Source organism: Molossus molossus, unplaced genomic scaffold (assembly GCF_014108415.1).
Source record: "Molossus molossus isolate mMolMol1 unplaced genomic scaffold, mMolMol1.p scaffold_m16_p_1, whole genome shotgun sequence".
Classification (NCBI taxonomy): Eukaryota; Metazoa; Chordata; class Mammalia; order Chiroptera; family Molossidae; genus Molossus; species Molossus molossus.
This window is the reverse complement of record NW_023425344.1, coordinates 31,112,513-31,137,812: the sequence shown is the minus strand read 5'-3', so window position 1 is coordinate 31,137,812 and position 25,300 is coordinate 31,112,513. Positions and strand designations below refer to the sequence as shown.

Genomic DNA, 25,300 nt, shown 5'->3' with positions numbered 1-25,300 from the left:
TACGTGGAGACAGTGTGTACAGCAGTTGTTTTGAAAAGTTGAGCTGTTGAAAGAGGGGATGTGGCTCAGTGGGGGTTGGGCCGTGTAGGGTGAGTTTTACAGGAGAGACTAGACTGTTAAATTGATGAGAAGGATTCCTTCCAGGAGGAGAAGCCGACTCGGGAGCACACCGCAGCTTCGGGAGTGAGGTTGCTGAGAAAGTGGGCTCAGAGAAGGTGCACAGCAGAAGTGAAAGGAAGGTCCCCGATAGGAAAAGAAATATGTCCTCCTCTGTATCAAGAAAGGGACAGAGAGGAGGGTGCACAGTGGATGAATGTGTAGATTTTAAGGGCAGAAAGTACAGGGGTTTCTTTTTTTTTTTTTCATCCTCACCCGAGGACATTTTTCCATCTTTTGTACAGATAGAGTGGGAGGGAGAGAGAGGAAGAGAGAGAGAGAGAAACATCGACGTGAAAGGGACACATTGAGTGGCTGCCACCCACACGACCAACCAGGGCCGGGGACAAACTGCAACCGAAGTACGTGCCCTTAGCGGGAACCGAACCCGGGTCTCTCCGGACCGCAGGCCGACGCTCTAACCGCTGAGCCAAACCGGCCAGGGCAGAACAGGGGTTTCTTGTCTGAGGCTCCCATCAGGTGAACTGCAGAAAGGGTCTGGAGGGACGAGGGCGCCCTGGAGACTTGGAGAGCGGAGGCGGTGTTCACGGTGCCGCAGAGGGAGAGCAGGCTCCTGGAAACACCCAGTGGCTACCGGGCAGTGTGGAGCATCCAGGTGACGTTGGTGTCACGTATTCAGTAATGGCTGTGGCTGGGTGACTTTTCTCCACCAATCACCACTTACTCAGATGGACCACAGAACGGGTTCCCCTTCACCCAGGATTTGGGAGGTTTTGCCAGGACAAGAGAAGAGCAAGAAGTTGATGAGTTTGGGAACATGTCACACGTCATTAAAGCTGGGTTAAGAAAGGCATGAATCAAGGAGGGCTGGGATAGAAGGGACTCTTCCTTTGGGGACAGCATGGGGGACCTGGAGAGCATTATGCTAAGTGAAATGAGCCAGTCAGAGAAAGACAAGTACCATATGATCTCACTTATATATGGAATCTCATGAACCAAGTACACTAACAAAATAAAAATAGACTCATAGATACAGAGAACAGACTGACAGTTGTCAGAGGGGAGGAGGTGAGGGTTAGGTGAAAAAGGTGAAGGAATTAAGAAAAAAAGAAAAAAAAAAAACAGAAGAACGAAAAAGAACCTCACAGACAACAGTATGGAGATTACCAGAGGGAAAGGGGTGGGGGAGGTAGGAGAGGGAGAGGGGAGATGAACGGTGATGGAAAGAGACTTGAACTGCAGTGGCAAACACAATAGAATATACAGATGATGCATTCGAGAATCGTACCCCTGAAACCTATATAATTTTATTAACTAATGTCACCCCAATAAATTAAAAAAAGAAGGGCTGAGATAGAATGTACAGATGTTATGACAAAGGGGCCCAATCAATGTGTTCCTAAGAAACAGGTGAGATCGGAGGTACTGATACAGTCATTCGTCACTTAACAATTAGGATATGCTCTAAACATGCCTCAGTAGGTAATTTCCTCTGCGTGTGAATTGGCTTAGGGGCCATGGGAGCAAAACAATACGAGATGAAATCAAGCACAGGAGAAAATGAACCATCAGGAGACAGTAAACACGAGATGGATGAGGCTGCTGCTGGCGTAACAAGCAAGACATGTTTGACAGCCAACTTGTTTTAAATAAGTAGAAAGAGCGCACTAAACACAGCTATAAAATCAGTGTGGCAAATGCATCAACCAGTCACGTGGTCTTCTAGTATCATTATCAGGTGTCATGCACTGTATACCACTGCATGTGCTATGCTGGTAGGTGACTGGCAGCGCAGTAGGTGTGTCTTCACCAGCATCACCACAGACAGCCGAGTGACCATCGGCTCAGGCCTCATGATGGCTTCGATAGGCGATAGGAGTTTTCAGCTCCGTTGTAATCTAATGGGACCACCGTCATACGTACAGTCCGTCATTGACCAAACGTCAGCATGTGGTACATGACTATGCAACAGACAACACATAGATGGAGAAAGAGAAGACTAAACATTTCTAGATACTTCTGAAAGAAACTCCTGGCTGTGACACTACATCTAACTGCTACTTTATATCGGACTCATCTCAGTGTTTTAGCAGCAGCACATTATAAGATAAGCCAATTGACACAGACACTCAAGACTCCCCCCCCCCCTCATTTTTGGAGAGAATGCTTTTCCACACTCGGAACCAAGTGAGGCCCACCCTGTGCAATGCTGCACGTTTGTGCTGTTCATTGTTATTTGCTGTCTCTTTGCTGATGCTCGGAAAGATGTTCTGTGTCTGACTGACAGTCTTTATTGAACTATTTGTATCACCAATACAGTGTTAAAATGTTTGTGCTCTTTAGCTTAGCTTTATAAATTAGGTTTTTTACATGATGCCAGTGGCTTGCTGGTAATCGAAAATCAATGGTCGTGAATGCTTAAGTCCATTTTAAAGTGCTAGTGTTTGCCTTTATGTATGTACTTAAAAGTGATTATCATTCCTGTTTTTAATAACAGCTGCAACATACAATTCATCCTAAAACATATCAGCTTAAATGTCTTTTTTTTTTCATCCGAACACATTAAACCAGAATGCTCCTCTACCCGATGGGTATTAACTCCTGCAGGTCTCTAGGTGGCGGTTCTGTAAATTATTCCGCGAGGGCAGCAGATGGGTAACCCAGTGCCTTAAAAACAGAATGTACTTTCAAAGGGACCCAACTGTATGTATACCCAGGGGGTGGTTTGTATATGTGGAAGGATAGGGCTCATAATTTGGTCAAATTTACATTTTCAGTGCGAGTATTAAAATATGTGAGGCATGACAAACACATAGATGCATATTCTCAGTGTGATGACATGTTGTGGAAAACCTTTTTCTTTCAGCACCAGAAAAAGAATGTCTGTGATTGTTCGCACTCCATCCGGGAAGTTACGACTGTACTGCAAAGGAGCTGTAAGTTTTTATTCTTGTCTTTTGCAGTTCTGATTTATGATGGCTTATAATGTATATGTTAAGCATTCTGCGATGGAAATGTAACACAGATGTTTAGCATGAAGTTGCTGACATCCACTTTTGTTGGTGTTTTATAGTAATAGTGTTTGGCCTCCCCTGGTGAGCGATGGAATTCCTTCTGGGTAAATTTGGTGCTTTGAAAACGTTTGGCCTAGGTTATTTATCTAATTTAATTTTTGATACATAATATTTGAGGTTTCATTATATAAATAAGATAGAAAACACTTAGATACAGAAAATATTTTTAAGTTGTATTAGAAATGTAGTGATCCACACAAGTCTGAATTTAATTTTTTAAAGACCATTGAAATGGGGTGAAATTGGATCCGAATTGCTGCTATAATGACTTCATGTGGTGATCACTGTTTGTCTTGCATTATTTTACATTATAACAGGATTTTAAACTATTGTTTGGCTTTGGTATACTGGCAGGTTAGCTGGCAGAAACAGTAATATGTCATTCTAACTTAATTTTCCTAGTTAAAATATGTTTCCACTCACTGAAAAGTAAGAAATCTACTGACCAGAGACTTTCTTTGTTGTTGTTGTTCTTAAAATTAGTCAGTATTTTCCTTCTGACTTATCCTTTCCAGGTACCTAGTCTCCTTGGACTAGTCAGATAACTTACCAAGTTAGAACTTTGTAATTTTCAATATAATCAACAACCTCGCTTTAAAGTTACATGGATCTTGGAAATTGAACTTATTAAGAAGCCCAAGATTATTACTTAATTCCTGTTGAGAGTGTTTTGCAATGCCTTGGTTTTAAAGCATTTGGTAGAACTATTTCATGATGTCTCATGAATTGAATCAGAATTCCTTTGATTGTTGATTCAAACAATTAACATTTCTTGTGTACATTTTATCTACCAGACTTTGAAATGGATTTTGGGGATAGGAAGATAAGACCCAAGACTTGTCAGGAGCTTAAGACTAGTCAGGGAAATATATATAAAGAGAAGATGAGGATACACTATTAAGGTATATTGTGAAGATCATCTATATCTCAATGGTAACTTTCAGTGTAAGGGAATAAAGAGAGCCCTTAAGACCTCCACTTTGAAGGGTTGATGATATGTCTCCAGTTTACTACACCCAGCTCACATTCTGTCTGGCTTAGTTTTGAGTGATCTACCTGGAAACTTTGGGGAGTTAAAGCATTGAATACAAAATAAAAACATTGGACTTCCTTCCTGAATAATCACAGAGATAGTTTACATACATTAACTTCTTTATTCATTGCACCCCCCTACACACACACACACACTTTTTCTAATTGGCTATGGTTAAATACTGAACAGGTATAAACATGTGAAACAGCGAGGTACATTTGAGAACTCCATGTAGTTTGTCAGGGCCTAGCAGAATGCAAGGCTGGAAAGGTGGGCATGAGTTAACTCGTAGGTTTTTTCCTGTCCAAGAACCTTTACTTTTTTTCTAGATTATTCTGATGCCATTTAGGAAGATGAGTTAAGGCAGAAAAGAGATGCATACAGACTTATCAGTCAAGCCTATTGCCCATAGTCCAGGCAACAGTTGATAAGGGTCTGAACCAAGACAGAGGCAGAGGGGATTGGGAGGACAGAGATTTAGGATTTAGTCCTTGATTACCTGTGGAGGATGAGGAAAGAGATGATCTGGGGTTATCATCAGATTTCTCCTTGGCTAACTGAGTTTACTAAGCAATACCCCTTCCACGATAGAGGGTTGGGAGCCACCTCCAGGCCATAAGGTGGAGATAACCTGGATTTCCTGGGGGAAGAAATCGGGGTGCTGATACAGATTTAGGAGTTAACAAGTATAAGTGCAAACTAAAAGCAGAGGATTGATGAGCTCTCGCATGAAGAAAACATTACATGAAAAGAGAGGAGGAGTAAAGGTGAAGGTAGTGGGTCCCGGGGGGAGACTGAAACTCGGAGGCGCGTGGAGGAGTCAGACGATGCCTTGGTAGAGTGAATGACCAGTAGTGACAGCGCAGCATGTTGTTCAGTAATTAAGTCAAATAAGAAGTATTCAGTCCTGCCTCCCAGTCACGGTGGCATCGTCTGTTCTTTCTTTGATGCATCACCTCTATTCCAAAACCATGGTAGAGATGAATACGGGTATGAGGAGAAGATAAAGGTAAAACCAGGCTCAAAAGCAAAATAGGAAAAGAAAAGTGGTGCATTGAAATGAGGTCCTGAGCTGAGTGGGGTGGGGGTCCCAGGCCCTGGGTTTGGAATCAGGGAGGAGTGTCTGGAGTTTGGTTTCTGTGGGGCAGGGGGACAAATAGTGCTTCCTGTAAAATGCACCTGGAACCAGCCTCCTCTCCTTGACGCTTAAGAAGCATTGAGCTTCCCAGTCATGGGATGAAGCTAAGCAAAGCTCATGCCAACCTCTGCTGAGGGCCAGAGAGACCCAGTAGATTGGGATGTGGGCAGAGAGGGAGAAAGCAAGAGCCAAACTGAGAGACAGCAAGAACGTGAGGGAGCGTGGATTCACCCTGGTTGAAATCATCTGTATGGACCAGTCTAACAAAGGATGTTTAGAGCTCAACATGATAAAGAAATGATCATTATTTTTATTTTTCATTTATAATAAAAAGTAAATTGGGAGAGAGGAGAATGGAGCTACCTGTAAGATAAGTTGGAAATGATAAATAAATTTAAGAAAGAATGTCAGTAAATGGAATAAACTCTAAATTAAATAGAGTCCAAGGGGTAAGAGTGGGGGTGGGATTAGTGAATTGGAAGACAGTACTGAAGAGTTCATCTGGCCCTGGCTGGTTGGCTCAGCAGTTAGAGCGTTGGCCCTCGAACCAGAGTCATGGGTCCCATTCCAGTCAAGGGCACGTACCTCGCTTGCGTTCGGTCCCCAGCCCTGGTGGAGTTCGTGTGGGAGGCAACTAATCAATGTGTCTCTCTCACATCGATGTTTCTCTCTCTCTCTCTCCCTTCCTCCCTTCTACCCTCCTTCCTTCCCATTGTGACTGAAAATTATCCTCAGGTGAGGGGGAAAAAAAGTTCATCTAGAATATAGCACAGAGATGGTGGCTGTGTGTGTGTGTGTGTGTGTGACTTATCTTTGCATTTTTCCAGATTTGTGCAGTGAGGTTGTCTTGCTTTGTTAATTTTTAAATGGAAAAAAAAAAAAGGAAAAGTACCCAGTACACAATTTTTATCTGCAATAGAAGCCAATTTAGGAAAAATCGCACTTACACAAATAAAAATTTAATTTATTCAAGAAGATAAAAATTCTACTCCAACACTTACGTACCAGAGGGAGAAATCAGGAACTTGGCTTAACACACTAATGCTTTAAGGACCATGAAGTGACTGAAATTTTCAAATTAAGTGCCCCCCCCCTAAATAAAATGTGCCGTATGCAAAAAGACCATATCTGAAATTAGTTCTTTTTAGCAGTTCACCATCACAAAGTACAGACAGCTCTGAATGGCACACATGAACCCGGAAAATGTGGGTCTATATTTAAATACAGACATGTCTCATGTCTTTGGCAAACACTTCAGTTCACAAGGCCCTAGCATATTGCAGCAAGTCAATCCTACCTGGTTGTTTAAACTGACAACAGATCAGCCTCCTCAATGGTGGTTAGCTAATTTACTGCACAATCATCTAGGGAACCTCAGTATAAATTACTGTGCCTGTATAAGTCATTGTGAGACCTGGTTTTTTTTGTGCGGTTTTTTTTTGCTTGCTACCATTTTATTGTTGGCTCTTGCATTTCATTGTATAGTCCTTCTTTATTTGACAGTATTGTATAATGTAGTATTCCATACAAGTGAAATTTAGGATGATTGAAGATGACTCCAAATATTCATTTAACACATTTTTTGAACACCTGCCATGTGCAACACACCGTAGGTAAGGAGAGGGAAGCATTGAACTTCAATCTAGAAAGATGAATAGGAAAACAACTTTTTTTTTGCTGCTGGTAGCCTTTACAACTTTATTGTTTATAAGTTATGTCTCACAGTAATACATGTATTACCTGTTGGGAATAAGTTTCACCCTTTGAAAGAATAAAAAGTTCAACATAGCATGTAAAATGCTGGTAACTATTGCAAAATATTTTTATAATGTAATGCCATTTTACTGGGATAGTATGTTGGAACATTCAATACATATTTAGTAAAAGAGTTATTGAATCTTTCACTATACGTTTTACAAAATGCACAGCTCATTGAAAACTAATACTTTCTGAATGAATATTCTAAGGTGAATTCTTAGGTGAATTCTCTCCCTGAAGTTCTAGGCTGTTTCCATAAATAAGTGACTCTAATCTGACTGCCACACTTCGCCGGCAGCATCCGCTCAGCATGATTTTCCACTTTGACCTGCCGCGGACTCGGACCCCAGAGCAGTAAATCCAGTAGGATGCTCTGTGATTCTAGATGCAGTGGATACTAAGTCTGGTCCTGTGAAGCCACCTTTTTTGGTTCCTAACAATGTAGCAAATACTTGATTATAGGATACTGTAAATGAATGTTACTCTGGGTGAAAAGGTATCTATATGTAGTTATTTTTCTCAAGTAAGGATGGCCAGTTGTGACTGTCATTTAAAAACGCACCATGCGATTCCTGCAGAAAGTTACATTCTGTCCCCGCGTCCCTCGACACTGTAAAGAAGGCAGAAAGTTCTCCGGCTTCCGAGCACCAGTTTCCTCCAGAACGCGGCTGCGTCGCAGAATTCCCTCTCCCTGGCCTTCTTACCACTCTTGTTTACAGTGATTTTTAAAAAGATTTTCTTCGTTTTAAAATGGCCTATTTTCATTTCATTGAGAATGTCATTTGCCTCTGAGGGAAAGAATAAAATGTGTAAGTTATACCTTTCATGCTCAGAAAGGAACCGTAGGGGAAATGATCATTTCCTCTCCTTTGCCCCCCTTCCCATTCCACCACTGAAAAATGAAAAGAAATTCCTAATTGGGGCCGGGAACGTTCCATCTGTTCTGAGGTCACCGAGTTCTGTTTCTCTCAAGGGTTCTAAATCATCGTCCATTAGTCGGCTTCCAACTCAGCCCCGAGACTGGTGACCCCAAAATGGGGAATACCACTGAGAAAGTAATTGCAGGTAAATGATTTATTTTTTCCTGGTCTAATAAAACCATGAAGGCCAAATACTAAAATCCTTAAAACGTTCAGCCCAAGCCAAAGAAGAACTGACGGAACAATAGGCAGTTTATAAAGGGGCAAACGCTGGAGACACGTAAGTGGTGCTCACAGTTACAGCGGAAAGGACTTTAGAGAGAACCCGGTAACTGGATTTACAGGCTGAGTGCATTGAGCCTGACAGCTAAGTGACACAACCAGAAGTCCTCAGCTCTGTGACCATGCTCTGTGTCCAAGGTTCTCCTGTCCCCACCAGCCCTCTCAGTAGTTTCAGACCTGTGTCTTTCAAAGTTTGTTCTTCCGTCAGCAGTCCCATCAAGGTGCCCTCACCCCTAAAAGGTTTGGCAGTGATGAGTTTGGACGCATTCATAGAACCCCCTTAGAGATGTGTGGTACACAGTAGCATTTTTTAATGTGTTTGTATTGATTTTTTAGAGCAAGAGGAAGGGAGAGGGAGAGGGAAATAGAAACATTGATGAGAGAGAAACACTGATAGGCTGCACACCCCCTACTGGGGATCAAACCCACAACCCAGCCAGCCCAACCCAGAATTAAACTGGCAACCTCAACCTTCAGAACCGGAGTAGTGGGGTGGGGGGAATCCTGCACCATGTGGGGAGGTGAAGTGTTGATAGAATATGAGATTTTGAACATTGGAGTAACTACGGATTTATTCAGAGGAATAAATAAACAGAATTATTTATTCAGACTAAAGCCTTATTTGTTAGTGTCATTAGGGAAACTGTTAATAGGGGGACGTATTTTATGCTTTAAGACCAATGCTAACAGTGATTGGCTGTTTTTATACTGATTTGCTGCTAATTATGTCCCAAGCATCACCGTGTTGAAATCAGAATGCTTGGTTGACGTGTGTACCATCTGTTTGTTTTCAGGACACCGTCATTTATGACCGACTGGCAGAGACTTCAAAATACAAAGAAATTACCCTAAAACATTTAGAGCAGTTTGCGACAGAAGGTGAGTGTGCTATTATAATAAAGCATGATTTAAAAAAATTTTAAATCATTGATGACTGATACCCTGTGGGATCATTGTTGTTGTTTTACTTAGAGATTCCTAAAGCGAGATAATGATCAATGTTGATTGTTTCCATTATACTATATGCTGTTCCCACCCATTATTTTTATTTTGCTTTCCTCTATTAAAATGTTAAGAGAACTTTGTCCCCTCATTGTATTGGCCATAGGGCCCACACATCTGTCCACTTTTTAGAACAGATACTAGTTACAGTTTAAACACTTTACTTTGTATCTCAAGCAATGCAGAAGGAAAAGAAACGAGAGGCAAAGAACTGGGTATTCTAATCTGAGTAAAAAAAAGAAGAAATAAATAAACCGTTGTAACTATTAAAATAGTTACTCAATTCAGTTTCAACTCAGGACTTGTTAGGCCCCTGCAGCGTGCCGGCCTCTGTGTGAGGCCTCGGCCGTGGTGGACATCCTCAGGCCCTTTTCTCTGTCCCCCTGAAGTACGTCATCCGCACGACAGAACGGCATAGTCCAGGGAGGTGATCTGCAGAACCTGAAAGAAAGGGAGAGGCGTTAAACATTAGGGTCAGTTACACAAGGATTTGTAGAGTCTTAACCAGGCAATGACGTGGCCCGAGCTGTATCAAACCGCCCGTCTGACTTCCCCTCCTGTCTTCTTGGGCTGGAACTGGTACCACCAAGCCTGACCTTGGATCAGATTAGTTTTCCTCTTAATCCAACTGTGAAAAGATAGGAATGTTTCAAAGCACTAGGCTTTGAAAAGCAAGGACATAAATAACCTCCCAGTTCTCCAAAACCGCGGGAGCGTGGAGAGACACGCGTCCATAGCGTTCAGGTGCAGCCTCAGGTGGGCCGGCAGGTGTAACCTACCCAGCAGACAGCACAGGCTCCTGATCAGTGGAGCATCTTCATCCTCTCTGCTTGAGATGTGATCGGCACACCAGCTCCTAGACAGTTCAAATGGGCCTGGCCTCCACCTCCTCCCCGTTCTTCCCGGCCCTGGTCTGACAGCACTTCTCCACGGCTGCCCCAGAGGAAGTCTCCAGCCAAGTTTCCAAAAGAGAAAAACATGTCCTAACATGGCCCCAGAGATTCAGGTTCTTCTCTCAGTGATCTGGCGACAGACAACCCTACTGCTTTCTGGGAAGGCAGAGTCCTCCCGGCACTCTTGGTCCTATGTTCTTTGCTTCTTGTTTTTGACAAGTTCTCTGGCCATATGTTATTTGACCAGAGACCTAGTTATTGAGAGTTAAATGAACTTGAGTAAGGCCTTGTCTTTTCGGGAACCCGGTTAACTGCATTTGTCATGCTGACAGGCTTTGCCTCCTCTTTGTTCTAACCTATCGACTTTTTTCTGGCTGAAGGTGGCCTCCAAGTGAGATATGAAACTGATGGGCACTGGGCACTGGGAGCGGATCCCCTCAGACACCCATGGAGTTTCTGATGGGTTTTTTTTTGGGGGGGGGGGGGAATTGGTCACTATTCCTCAGTTCTTTACGTCTTTTTATAGCTACAAATTTATAATGATAAAGAGCAATAATAAATACAACCCTATATCCCAGTAAGAGGAAGTGGCTCTTCCATTAGACCTCATGGGGTCTCTCTCTTCCTCCAGTGTGGTGAGCCAGCCCCTGTGCTCAGTGCCCAATTACAGATACGGAGGGTCTGTACGGACAGATGCACAGGAAAAATCGTGCAACACCGACCTTGACACCATAGCAGTGTTTGGGGATTTCTGCCCTGGAGAGGGGGGTCCGGGTGAGAGGAGGATGCTTTAAAGGGGTGATTTTAAGAACTAAGTCTTAAAGTTAACACAAGACAGACAGCGGAAGGGAGTTGGAGAGAGCGGGATGGAGAAAAAGTGACCAGCATGTGCAGAGAGCCTGGTATGCAGGAAGTGAATGGCTGAGACTGATAGTTGAAACAACTGATAGATGGTGAATGGGCCAGACTTTAGGGTTTGGACTTCATCCTGGGAAATAAATGAACGATTTCAAGCAGAGACATACCCTGATAAAACTGGATTTTTTAAAAAGTCACTCTAGGCATGGAGGATGGATGGAAGGAGCTGGGAATTAGAAGCAGGGTGCCAATTTTAAAGGCTGGGGAAACATTAATACACATTTTACATTAAGGTTCTGTCATACTTGAATCGACCTTCAACATATTGTAGCAATTAAAGCAGTGTTTCCTAAATGAGACTTTGTCAAATAAAAATGTGGAAGTGTCAGACTTCAGAATAAAATTTTATTTGGTGTTGCGGGGTATATGCTACCTTTTTGCAGGGTTAAGAACTTTGTGCTTTGCGGTGGCTGAGATTTCGGAGAGCGACTTCCAGGAGTGGCGCGCGGTCTACCAGCGCGCGGCCACCTCTGTGCAGAACAGGCTGCTCAAGCTCGAGGAGACTTACGAGCTAATCGAAAAGGTACGTGGGAGACGCTTTTGCTCATAGAGAATGTGCGGTTTTCAGAAAACTTCAATCTTGACTCCAGGGGCCAATAAAATAAAACCATAATATCTTGACAGACCACTTACTGTTGACTCTCCTCTGGTCTAAGCATTGACAAATCCTAATACCAGTTAAAGTTTTTGCTGAAAAGTCTCTGGAATGCCGTGTGTAGATCTTTACTCATGTCACAGATTTGGAGCTGAAATGAAAAGTTAGTTTAGTCTAGCCATCTCCTTATCCGTGGAGTTCTTCCATTGCTTCTGCACCCCACACACACAGACGTGTACACGTGCACACAAGTTACATGTACATGCATGTATGCATTTAGTTAATGAACATACACAATATGTAATTCAAAATAATAGAATAAGTATTTCGTAGCTAATAATAAAAAATGTCAGTCATTGTTCATTTTTATGCATCTATCATTTCTCTCACAACTAAAAATATCCTCATTTTACTATTTAAGAAACCAAGGCGCCCTGGCCGGTTTGGCTCAGCGGTTAGAGTGTCGGCCTGCGGTCTGGAGAGACCCGGGTTCGGTTCCCGCTAAGGGCATGTACCTCGCTTGCAGTTTGTCCCCGGCCCTGGTTGGTCGTGCGGGTGGCAGCCACTCGATGTGTCCCTTCACATCGACGTTTCTCTCTCTCTCTGTTCCTCTCTCTCCCTCCCGCTCTACCTGAACAAAAAATGGAAAAATGTCCTCGCAGAGGATTAAAAAAAAAAAAAAAAAGAAAGAAAGAAACCAAGGCTATTCAACCCCAAAGTGATGGATGCACTATGATCGATGCTGTATAAATAGCAAATCTTGCTTCCTTAATTAAGAATAGCAAACATTTTTACATAGTACTTACTGTGTGCTGGGTGGTAGGTGTAGCACTTGAACCTTTTAACTTATTTAATCTTCATAGCACCCTTTAGAGGTAGATACCATTCATTATCCCAATTTTATAGATGGAGAAATCAAGGCAACAGGGAGGTTAAGTAATTAAGCTGAGATTACACAGCCCTCAAGAGGACAGGCCAGAATTCTTACTGTGGCTCCAGGGTTCATGCTCTTAGCCACTCAAGCTTCTCCAATCTAACCTTTAACTTTCCATTAAATAACTTCCTAACTACATAATTTCTTCAACTGTCCTCATGTCTGTACTGCATAGAATCAAGCTTCCTGTTAGTTGCAGTTTATTTGATCTTGCTTTCAGGTGAGTAAAAGCCAACGCTTTTCTCCCTTCTACTCCCCGCGTGCCCTCCCCTCTGGGAAATGTCTTGCTCCAATTGCAGGTGGTTTTTTTCTCTGTTGCAGACAGTTGCTCTCTGTGACTCTAGATGTCCTTCTGTCTTCAGTAGATAATGATCACTCTAGGGGCTGGTTTGTTTCTCATGTCTCCCTTATATTTGAATTTCTTTTTGTAGCCTGCTTATTTCTCAGAGACTTGTGATAGCATGTATGGTACCTTCCAGCCTGACAACCCCTCACTCCCCGCTTTTGATGTGCACGTAGTTGGTTATCAATCAACTTATTGTTATCAATCAACTCGCTCCTTTTTTTCCCTGACATTATACATGATTATGTCTTGGGATATTATGTGTTGAAATAAAATAATAATCTCTTTGAATCTCTCCAACCACAGTCACGTATCATAAAGCACTAATGGTACTGAATTGAATCTTTTGTTTTTCTCACTCTTCACAAAGTAAAAATGTACAAATTCACCCTGTTTATAAATGCTCCTGTCTCCTTTTCTACACAGCCTTACTATAATGTAGCCTGTTTCTCCATGCTAATGAGCTAGGATTCATATATAATAATGGACAATAAAATATTTGAAAATTGATTTTAGATATTAAATTTTGTTTCTATGTGAAAATACTGTAGAAAATTCTGGAGTTGAATGTTTAACATGCCAATTATTTTTTAACCTGAATGTACTAGAATTTATAGATTAGATTTTATAGGTTAAATGGTGGTGGTGGTTGTGCGTGTGTGTGTGCGCGCATGTGAGTGTATATGTGTGTGTGTGTGAGGTATCTATTAAAAGCCTTGTGATTTCCATCTTTGAAATAGATGTTTAACCTTCGAGTGTATATGTGTGTGTGTGTGAGGTATCTATTAAAAGCCTTGTGATTTCCATCTTTGAAATAGATGTTTAACCTTTTACCAGAAGATGGCGATGGTGAGTCACGTTGAAATTTAAGTTGCCTGGGGAAATCCTTAACGTGTCTGTGTATGTTTTTAGTTTACAAATACAGAATCCCTTATGACTTCCTCTTACCCCAAATAAATTGAAAAGGTAACTTACAGCCAGTTTCTCTTTAGTTCGTGATAAACCATGGCCTCTAAGTTTTATTGCAACATCTAAAACCCAGAAAGGTTAAGGTTCCCTTGTTCAGCCAGCTTGCTTCAAATTAGGGCTAGTTTCCTAATCCATCCCTACCCTTGAAACCATAGTTTCATTCATTTATTCAGATTAGCCGGTTACCAGATGTCAGTTGTCAGGGATGCTCGAGCATGTAAGGAACACTGGGCGTGGCTCTTGGAGCCCCGCGGTGGGAACGGCTTCCCTAAGGGTGTGGGAGGAACCCGCGGGGTGACTGGATCCAGAGAGCTGGGAACTTTTGAAATGAGCCTCAAAAGGTTTTACCAGTTAAAGGGGAGCAGAGGTCCTTTTAGGAGGACAAATAGGCACAGTGACAAGGAGGGGAGGGTCTTTGCAAGTGAGAACTGTTTCTCTGAAAAATGCTTTTTCCAACCCTGATGGTGTTAGTGTTTCTGGAGCCGGGGGCGGGGAGGGGAATATCGTGTCTTCACTGGAGCTTCCGTGCTTTGTGCAAACCGTCTGGGCTCGGCCTGCAGTGGGAGGCGGTGACGGCCACCAAGGCCACCCAGTGAGGCAGGTTCCCACCTGTCAGGCCGCAGACCTGCTGCTGCGTCACCCTGGCTTACATTTGGCTGTCACAGTCTTGCACTTCATCCACTGTGACTTCTTCCTGGTCTGCTTTAATTGAGACAAGCTGATTATGTCATCTTTTTAAATGTGGATGGAATCTACTTTTTATGTAGAATAAGATGGTGAACTTTAAACTGAGAGAGTGGTTTTCAAATCGTTCTCAGTATCTATCTATTATCTGTCTGTCTGTCTCTCCCCACTCCATTTTCCAAACAAAATAAAGCCTGAATCATTACATATAAGAGAGCAAAGTAAGGCTGCTGTGGTTAAAGACGGAAGGGGTGCAGAGAAGCCTCAAGTTGCCCCCCCCCCCCACCTTGACCTTGTCCATGTCATGGTTCATGAGCACAGCTCCACTGAGCGCAGTTTAAAAACCAAATAATGTTCCATCTGTGTGTGAAGTTTGTAGAAAATGTGTTTCTCAAAATGACCATGGACATCTTCCCCCCCCCTCAGTGTCATCGTAAAGCATTCAAACTTTGAAAGCTTTGTTGAGCTTTTCCTGAAAACGGGTATTTTTTATATGTAACAAAAAGTAAGTGAAAATTTTGTAATATGATTAAGGTTGTACTTTGAAACCCTGCTCTGTAGCTTATCCCTCCAGTGTTTGTTCAAACAAGTTATTCCGTTTTTGAAATGTAGCTAAAGCCTTATTCCCTTGAGGGCTATTAATTTTAGGATAGCTCAGAAACTATGCAAACAGGTCAAGAACATCCCAGAAGATAATGACATTTGTCCCTTGGTTCAGCGCCTCGTCACTTCCAAGCGCTAGAATGCATTAAGCAAAGAGGACCGGGGAAGGGGTGGGGAAAGTCCTCCGGATATTGTTATCCCTATTGATGGTCACTGTTAGATGAAAAGATTTAGGATTTGTGCGTTCATTGATGAAATACCATCTCTGCTGCAAGGTTGTACAGTTTGAGTTCATTTCCATAGCAAACTTTTCAGAATTTAAAAAATAATGCCATGAATTACTTCAAGACGTTACTGAAACGTCTTTTTTCTGTTACTAAATATAGGCCAAGAGGTGACATTTATTACTAGGAAGGCAACATTGTGCAGGAGCAAGAAGATCATTAAAATGCAAAAAGGGTTATTAGACTCCTATCAGATACTTGAGGTGCCCTAGCCCAGTTTGAGGAGAATTGTCGCATCTCTCTGGGTGTGTGGACAGTAACACTTCTTCATCTCTCTCAGTCACAGCTTGAGAGAATTTACAATTGTCTCATGTTTTCAGACAGCATACTTGACCTGTTTTCCTTCTTTAACCTCATTCTTCTGAAAGATAATTTATGTATTTGGACTTGTAATTTTAGATTATGAAACAGCTATCGTGTTGGTCTATATTTTTAAAACTCAGATTTTCTTCAAAGTAAAGGAAGCATTCATTTGTTTGTATTTGGTCAAGAAAATACCAAGTAAGTAACAGAAAAATTATGAAGCTTTATGCTTCAGTACCAGTGGTTTCTTTGCAATTTCTCACCTTCTTTGGTCTGCCACTTGACATTTATTCCAACATATTTCTAAGACACGTAGATTTTTTTTTTTGTCTCATACCTCACACTTGTGCTGCTGGGTGCCTTTGGAAATGAATGGTACAGAGAGCTATAATCTTATTTATCAGGGAAGCTACTATAATTAAACCGCCGGATGAAATATGAAGGTATGCCTTCATGGTAAATATAGTTTTTGAAATTTTTGTTGTATTTATTTGCTTCAATCGACAAATTCAATTATATCTTTAGCATTGCATAAATTATGAGTTAATCACTTCTCATGTTTATGAACGCAAATTATTTATCCTGAGCATTACCGAACCCAGGGTGAGATATTGCACCTGTCTAGATTGGCAGTGATTGAAGCAGTATTTCCTCGTGATAAAATTGTTCTTCCCTTTTCCTCTTGTTATGCGACATGGACTGTGGAATGTGTTTTTCAAAAATGAAAACTTATCCAATACTTTATCTGCAAAAGTGTTTTTTAATAGATCATGGGTCGGAGAGGATCCTTTCTGAGCTTAAGAGCGCAGGCACACCTCATTTACTGTTCTTCCCTTTATTGAGCTTCACGGATATTGGGTTTTTTACAAATCGAAGGTTTGTGGCAACCCTGTGTCGAGCAAGTCTATTGGTGCCATTTTTCCAACAGCACTTGTCCACTTCGTGTCTCTGTGTCACATTTTGGTAATTCTCACTGTATTTCAGGCTATTTTTTACTAGTATATTTGTTCTGCTGATCTGTGATCAGTGATCTTTGATGTTAGTGTTGTGATTGTTTTGGGCACCATGATCCATGCCCATATAAACAGTGAACTTAATTGTACATGTTGTGTGTGTTCTGCCTGTTCCACTGGCCGGCTGTTCCCCATCTCTCTCGCTCTCCTCCGTCCTCCCTATTCCCTGAGACACAACAATATTGAAATTAGGACAATAACCCCACAGTGGCCCTTAAGTGTTCAAGCGAAAGGAAGGGTCAGTCGATTCTGCAAACCTCATGGCTGTCTTATTTAAAAAATGACCACTGCTGCCCAGCTGGTGTGGCTCAGTGGACTGAGTGTCGTCCCGTGGACTGAGAGGTCCCGGTTTGATCCCAGTCAGGGCACATGCCTGGGTTTCCGGCTCGATCCCCAGTAGGAGGCATGCAGGAGGCAACCAATCGATGTTTCTCTCTCATCAGTGTTTCAATCTCTCTCCCTCCTCTATCTCTCTAAAAAAATCAATAAAAAATATATTTTAAAAAATAATGGCCACCACCACCCTGACCTTTAGTAACCACCAGCCTGATCAGTCAGCAGCCACCAACATCTAGCAAAAAGGTTACAACTCACTAGAGGCTCCGATGATGTTTAGCATTTTTTAACAATAGAGTATTTTTGAATTAAGGTATGTACATTGTCTTTTTTGACATCGTGCTATATTGCACACTTAATAGACTACGATATAGTGTAAACATAAGTTTTATATGCACTAGGAAACCGAACACTGTGACTCGCTGTCCTGGGACATTCGCTTTATTGTGCTGGTCTGGACCCTGCCCACAGCATCTCCATGGCAGGCTGGGAATCAGAAAGCTGTATCTTTGGCATCGTCTAGCTGTCCTTTGAATAGATAGCAGTACTGTGTTTGATACACATTTTGTAACTTGTGGTTAATGTATGTTCTTCAGTAGACGGAAGCTTCATGAGGGCAGGGACTGTCTTTGGTGTGGTATTCACTTCTGCATTTCTAATGCCAGCCTATATGGCCTCTGTTCATCACTGAATAAATGTTCGACAAATACACGAAGGAGTCGATCAAATGATTTACTCAGCAGCTACTTTGATTAGTGAAAGCCTCATCTCTGTTACTGATACAGTTCATGCTTTCTGCACATTGAGGATGTTGGTGTCCATGTGTTGTCACTACGGATCCATTCAGGGACCTGTTAGAAAAGGAGCTGATGATTTTAAAGAACGCATTCCTCAGAAATTTAGACTCAATCATTTACACAACCTGTCTTTCAAGCTTTGCCTTATATGAATGTGAGCAGGCATATGGTTCGACAAATGCCCAGACACATGGCTGGTCTGTTCTGGGCTCTGGAGCACAGCAGGGGAAGAGGACAGAAAATTCATCTTTTAGGCAGTAAACTTATACACTGAAAATATGATTTCAGACAGGGCTTAGTGCCCTGGGCACTGAGGTAAAGCATTAAGATCGAGCAGTGAGGTAGTGATTGTTTTTACATTGTTTTCTTTAGTCCTCCCTAAAGTATGATTGGCATGTCGGGGGTATTTCTTTTAAAGAGTGCCTTGATGTGGCGTAATATGGATCAGCCATTACACTCAGTGTGACTGAATACAACAGTTTAGCGCCCTTTGCAACACATGGCAACCAGTGGTTTAGAGGATTCCCGAAGAAATATAAACTTAATGGAAAACAGGATGACTCTTCTTGAACGTGCATGACTGCCAAGTCCACAGTCACTTCTGCATTAGCGTGGAATGCTTTTTCAGATAAAAGTACCGCTTCTATTCTTAGTAGCTGCCAGTATCACTTTCATTTGCACTAAAAAGTGAAATGTACTAGACGAAAATGTGTATGATGTAGTTGGTGATTCGGTGGTTTAAAATTCCAGTAGTTTCCTATTTTACTTTTGGTTAAGAACATTTGCAGTCTGTCAGCTCGTCTACGAATAAGACCTGCAACTTTTTGAGCATTGACTAGGCCCCATGTCCTCTGCTCTTTAGGCTGATTGTTTAGTTCAGGGGCCTCTAAGGTCGGGCACACAAGGTAATCCACTGGGGTGAGCGAGGAGATGTCTTACCTTCTGTTTCTGCTTATGTTTGAGGTCATCTTTTTTATAATTCTGTTTTTGCATTTTGCAATGTATGTGATTTATTACTACGAACAGAACATATGTTACACAAAAACACAGCAATATTATAAATAAGTACTCGACATTGTTTCCTAACATGCTACACGTACACACACAAAAAGCTTTGAGATGACGGATCTAATTTCATCCTCAAAACAACTCTTAAATCCACGTCATTGGCCTTAACTTGCTGATGGAGGAATTGTTCGGTAAGTGAAGTGACTTGCTGAAGGACACATACCAGTGGTTGGCAGGGTAGGGATTCAAATCCCAGCTCTGTTTTAGTTTCATGTTATTCTACCAGCTGGGTTTAGAAGAAGGTGTGTGAAGCAGAGTAGACGTGGAAACGAGGCCCCGTGTGTAGTTGCGTCGTCACTAGCGGGTCCTTGGGGGTGGGGGGGGAGGCACTGGCTGTTCAGGACAATCCACTTAGTAAAGGAGGCAGCCTCTGTGTGTTCCATGTAATGTCATACTACTGGCTTTTCAGGTGACAGTGGCTATGTGCTTTCCCTAGTTTCCTCTCAACTCATCTCTAGAATCTTCTTGTTCTTAAGGTTTCCTTAGGACTCGAATCACGCTTCCCCCTCCCTGGTCGAGCCTCCCGGCCCGTACCCCGCGCTGAGCGCTGCGGTCGCTCTGCCGCATAGGGGGATGTGTCGTTCTGCCAGCTGCGCCCAGGCGCCTCTGAGGGCCGCGTTCTCTTCAGCTGGGGTGTGAATCCTGGCCTTGTTGGCAACACCCTTGCCAGTGGGAGAGCTCGGACATGGTCTCGGTGCCTCAAAAGCACCGAGTAAACCTGCTTCTCGACCTTGAAAGGATGAACCGACGGCGCGCTCCGGAGGCAGGCCAGTGCGCCGGTCCCGCTGCCGACGCTCGAGCCTCCGTGTGCTGGCGCCCAGCCCCGCCTGGAAGGAAGGAGGCTTGGGGTTCCCTCCTCTTACACGAGACCCCTCACTGGACGCTAGAAGGTGTCGAGAGGAGAAAGCATAAGAGGCGCACAGTGGAACACAGAGCGGAGAGAAGCACTGAAAAGGGACTGTGTCCCCCAGCCACCAGCACGTCCCTGTCCCAGGGTCTCTGTATCTCAAAGCTAAAGAGAGTAATGGTCTCCGTAGCCTCGGACCTGGACTTGTGGTTTCCTTCTTCCGTCCCCAGTTGGCCCCCAGTGAACCTTCTGAAACAGACAGCTGGTTCTGTCCCTCCCCTTCTAAACTTCTTCCCGGGATGCCCTTTGCCTTGGGATCCTCAACATAACACGAAGACTCCCCCTTTTCCCTTCCCCGCCGGCTTCTCCAGCCTCACCTTCTCCTGACTCTACTCAGCAGAAGTTTGAAATGACGGAGCCAACCCCACGCTCCTCGGAAAGCAGTGGTGTTTACATCACCGCCACAGCTCACGTCCGTGTGTTGTTTCCATGTTGACTAGAGGGCGACGTCTCGAACGCAGAGCTTCTGCACACCTGTCTGTGCACGTGGATTCCGTCTGGCTTCAATTCCTCCCTCTGTCCCCCACCCCTCCTGAGTGCTCGGCTGACTCTTAACTCTTCATTTAGGACTTCAAGTCAAGTGTTAACTCGCGTTGGGTAGGTTTTTGAGCCACCTAGACTAAGAAGATGCCTCTTGTCTGTGTTTATCCTTTGTACAAACAGAAAACTTGTGTTTACTTTGAAGATAGTGTGTGACACAGTGATGGGATTATTTGGGGAGGAACATGGTTCCTTTCTGGTGCTAATCCTGTATTACAGTGAAGAAGGCTTGGGCTGTAATTTAGGATTTCCAGCACATGAAAGAACTGGGACCAGAAGATCCAGGGCCAGGATGGGAGGGAGCCCAGACAGGACGTGTCCACAGCATCGGCCAGGATGGAGCCCGGTGCCGAGCAGGCTCCTCACGAGTGTTCTGTATTGGGGTCTGCAGACTCCACGAGGGCCCGGTCCACCCGCTGCCTCGCTCTGTAAATAACGTTTTACTGGAACACGGCTCTGCCCAGTGGTGTACAAATTGTCTTGGGCTATTTTCATGCCTAATGACAGAGTTGAGTTGTTACAGAAGAGAAAGTCCAGCCCTCAAACCATAAAATGTTTACCATTTGTCCCTTTACAGAAAAAAAAAAAAAATTGTCAGTGTTGTTCTAGAGCCCGGTGCTCACGGTTCGGTCCTCAAACCAGCAGCATCGCCACCCTGCGCACCTGGCGGCCTCACCGCAGACCTGCTCCCTGAGACCTGGGGGTAGAGCCCAGCGATCGGGGTGTAATAGCCCTTTGGGTGATTCAGAAAACCCCCAGCCTGGATTCGGCTCTGTGGCTAATGGCATGGGCTTGATGACAGCCAAGCAGGCAGGGTCTAAGAGACACAGGTACCAGTCAAAGGCGAGGGAATAAGGGAATACAATCAGAAAACGGTGGGGGAGGAGGGCTGTCCTATCCCATCCATAGGACTCAGGACTGGCTCAGGACTGAGGCTGAAACCCATCCACAGCAGGAAAGTATTGCTAGGGACTGAAGAGCAGAGGCTATCTGAAAACCTGATGATTTGAATAAAATTCTGACTTTCATCTAATCTCAGTTTCACTTTCCACTCACTGCCTTCCGCTGGGTATGGGTTCTGGGGATTTCACTGTTACCATTATAGCTCAGCTGCACCTCCGACCTTCGAGAATCACGCAAACGTCCCCAAGCTGTTAGCTGAATTAATAAATGTGAAGCACTTAGTGTCTGGTCCAGTTCCTCTACTGAGGAAATGTTTTGTTGTAGTCCGAGTCACAATCTCATTTCACGGTGAAAAAAAAAAAAAAAGGTTACCATATATTAGTAGTATTTTAGCTGTATTTACTACAATGGTAAAACTTTGCTTATCAATATTATTTCTTCTTCTGCCAAATAGTCTATGTTGAAATCTGAAGCCGAAGTTGATATGAGTCCAAAAGTACTAACAAAATATTTGCTAATATGGTAATAGGTCATTTTGAGGTTCTGTTATTTAGCAAAATACACATGTTGGGAAAAAGCATACTATCTAAATCTGTCATAATACACTTTACCATATAGCTTTTAAGTTCTCTGGGTGAAGCGTTTTATACTCACTAGGGTAGAAATTTTACATTTATATGTGTTTTTTAGAACGCTGCATATATTACGACCATGTGAAGGAGAAAATAAGATTATTGAGGGCTTTACTAGGTGACTAAATATTATTTCATGATTTTTCAGTGATAACTAGATCTATAGTATGTCAAGGAGTCATTAACCTGAAACTTTAATAACTTTTGGCAGAGTGACATTTTGAAAGTAAAATTAGTGTTTGGGTGTTGTGTTTTGTTTTTAATTCCATGAATGCCATGGGAATTTTATCACGTTTCAACACTTGCCGAATATGTAATTCCCAGAGCGCCCATTAGTGGCCATCTGTGTAAGGTAATACATGTTTGGGATGAAATTGATTACAGCCTAAACACGCTGGTGTTATGATCAGGAAAAGCATGCAAAGTTCACATCTATTTTCCTAGTGATCATTATATAGCTAAAGATATTAATTTCCAGAGGCAGAGCAGCCTCTCCCTCAAGATCCTAATCTCACAGTAAAGGGAGGCGGGGCCCAGGGAGGGAGCTGGAGAGACTTCCACTGACACCCGTAAGTGTCGAGAGAGCTCTTGGGATGAAGGGAAACCTTACCGGCGCTGGACACGGTATTTCCTGTAGGCATCAAAGCGGGCCCACTGCAGTTGGGCTGCATGTTCAGAAATAGTTCATTACCCTCTAAAAATTCTGTTACCGCCACCAACACACTTCAGTGACCCTTCCCTGTACCTTTGATCGGCATATACTTTGCTGGGCCAACCTCCCTGGTCCTTTATGTTATCTTTACCTGGTTTGAAAAATGTTCTCTTTCCACCTGTGCAAAACCAGATGCTCTCCTTCTTTCAAATACGTTTTCCATGTTGTCTCCTCAGCGCCTTTTATTTGTATTAGATGTGAGCCTGTGTACTTCCTGAGCTCATTGATCCTCTCAGCGCAGGGCCAGAAATACACAGACATACTGTGTATATTTCTGACGTGTGTGTTCACATCTTGGTTCTCACATTATCTCCATTGTCTGCCTGTGAAACATAGAACAAAAATAGTTTCTTTGGCTTAGAAAATTTTGAGAGCTTGTATTACCAAACTGTCCCCATGATCGTCTGAAAACCTTATCATGTCTCTGTAGAATATACAGCATTTGAACACGGCTACCTCCTGACCTTCCCTGGGGTGTGGGCCAGAGTGACTTAGGTTCAGATGCCCTAAAAGCGGACGAGAGAATTGATAGAAGCGTTGTCTGAACATTGAAGGGCTGCCATTGTGATGTTGGTATCGGGGATGCTCAACTGTCCTTCCTCTTCCTTCTAGAAGATAATTATTCTTCAGGTTGTGATAGATTTCAAATTTACTTTCCATTGAAGATAAAATGATCCTGTCTCCTTCAAGAAGGAAATCTGCCTTCCTGCCTTTTATTTTATGTACTAGGAAGTCATGCATCAAGTGCTTCTAATAGCTGTATTCAGAATATATTGAAAAGACAATGGTCTAGAGTACAGTACTACTTCATAACTTTTGGAGTTGGGGTTTTCCTCTTTGCCTCACTCGCTCAGTAAACATCCTGGTATAAAGATGCCAGGACATGGTTCCTGGTCTTGAACAAAACTGCTGCCACACAGAGTCATGCATGTAAACAGCTCATCTTAATGTGCTAAATTAAGACGCCTAAAGAAAAGTTCTCTGAGAGCACAGCGGAGGGGAACGCTCGTGTTAAGACAAAGGAAAGGATCCAAGAAGCAGGGACTCTTGAGTTTGTCCCTCAGGGAAGAGCCAGGTTTCTCCAGACAAGGTGATGGGAGACTCGGACACCACTACGGACGCTTGCCCCTCTGTATTTAGGCATGTGGCAAAGACTGTGGGCTGGCTGGTTTTATACAGTTCCCGTCCCCTCCTCCCTGTCACCTCCACTGGAAAAGCAAAGTACTAACAATTAGTGTTGACCATATTTGGAAATATGCTGAGTACCTTTAGAAACATTTTTTGCCCTGGCCGGTTTGGCTCAGCGGTTAGAGCGTCGGCCTGCGGTCCGGAGGAGGAAAAACATTTTTGCTTTTCAAATAAGAGGCCTGTACAGTTGGTACTCCCTTCTTGTCTTCTTAGTGACTGTGTTCATTCCAGCTGTGACAGCCACCTTGAGACCTTGAGAGAGATCTAGAGAATGAGTTGAGATATGGCTGAGCCACCAACCTAATACCCATGACTACCCACCTCAGTGCCACTTACATAGGAAAACTACACCTTTATTAAAGTCATTGTAAGTCACATTTTTCTATTTGTAGCCAAAAGCAATCCTAATTAATATACTCATCAGCTGCACATACACGCTCACTCTTACTTGTTTGTATGTCCATTCAGTTTTACTTTCCATGCCTACCAAGACTCGGGACTGCCATGCTGGTGATAAGCAAACAGAGCTTAATGTTAGAGAAAAATAGGAAATGGAATGCTTTCTTTGCCCTTAGCACTTGATTTCCCTCGACTCTACTCTGTCCTTGTCTTATATCTTAAAAAATGAAAGCCAGAATGGAGAAAAGGGTTGAGAAGGAAGATAAATGTCGGGGTGAGTGACACTGGAGGTTAGATGACAGGGAAGGTAGGGAAGGGCTGCGGCTCTGCCACCAGCTGGCTGGGCACCCCGGCTCGCTAGCGGCAGTGCCTGGTCACAGGACGGAAAGAAAGTTGTAAATCTTAGCCGATCACTATGAGTTCCTGTGCATTTAGGAACAAGAACACCATTACCTGTGTTCATCTGGCCAGCCAGGTTTCCCTAACAGCCAAAAGGTGGTTCTCCTTTTCTCCATTTAGGGAAATGAGAGCAGAAATCTTTCTCCTTTGTGACAGAGTAGAACACCTTTCTGCAGAGGGTATTGGCTATGTTCAGTCTTGTATGAAAGGTACCATCTAATGAGCAAGGGATCTTTCGTGGACTCTGACCTTCTACCGTACAAATGTGAAACAATTTTAAAAAACATTCAACCTGGTCTTTTTTGTTACAGAGATGAACGCTATCACATTGTTTATTGTCCTCTCCTTTATCATTTCTCATTGTATCACGTGTATATGTTTCCTGACACAGCACCAAATGATCATTTAATGGTATCGGCATATTTCCTTATTCTTTTTCTAACAGGTGTGCAGGATTGCTTCTTCACTCGGGTGATCCTTCAGTAGTTTTGGGTTGTTTTTAGTAGCTGCCTGCTTTTTTGAAACTGACTTGATTTGCCCCTTCCATCATGTTTTG

General features: G+C 43.1%; 1 protein-coding gene across 3 annotated transcripts in view; it reads left to right on the top strand.

Annotated features, from left to right (window-relative positions):
• The window catches only part of ATP8A1 (ATPase phospholipid transporting 8A1), a 210,606-nt gene that overhangs the window by 89,784 nt on the left and 95,522 nt on the right, over positions 1–25,300 (top strand). For all 3 annotated transcript variants that reach the window (XM_036257326.1, XM_036257318.1, XM_036257333.1), the window contains 3 exons: positions 2,984–3,053; positions 9,117–9,201; positions 11,519–11,658. In XM_036257326.1, the coding sequence (XP_036113219.1) occupies positions 2,984–3,053; positions 9,117–9,201; positions 11,519–11,658 (295 nt within the window). The remainder of the gene's footprint in view (positions 1–2,983; positions 3,054–9,116; positions 9,202–11,518; positions 11,659–25,300) is intronic.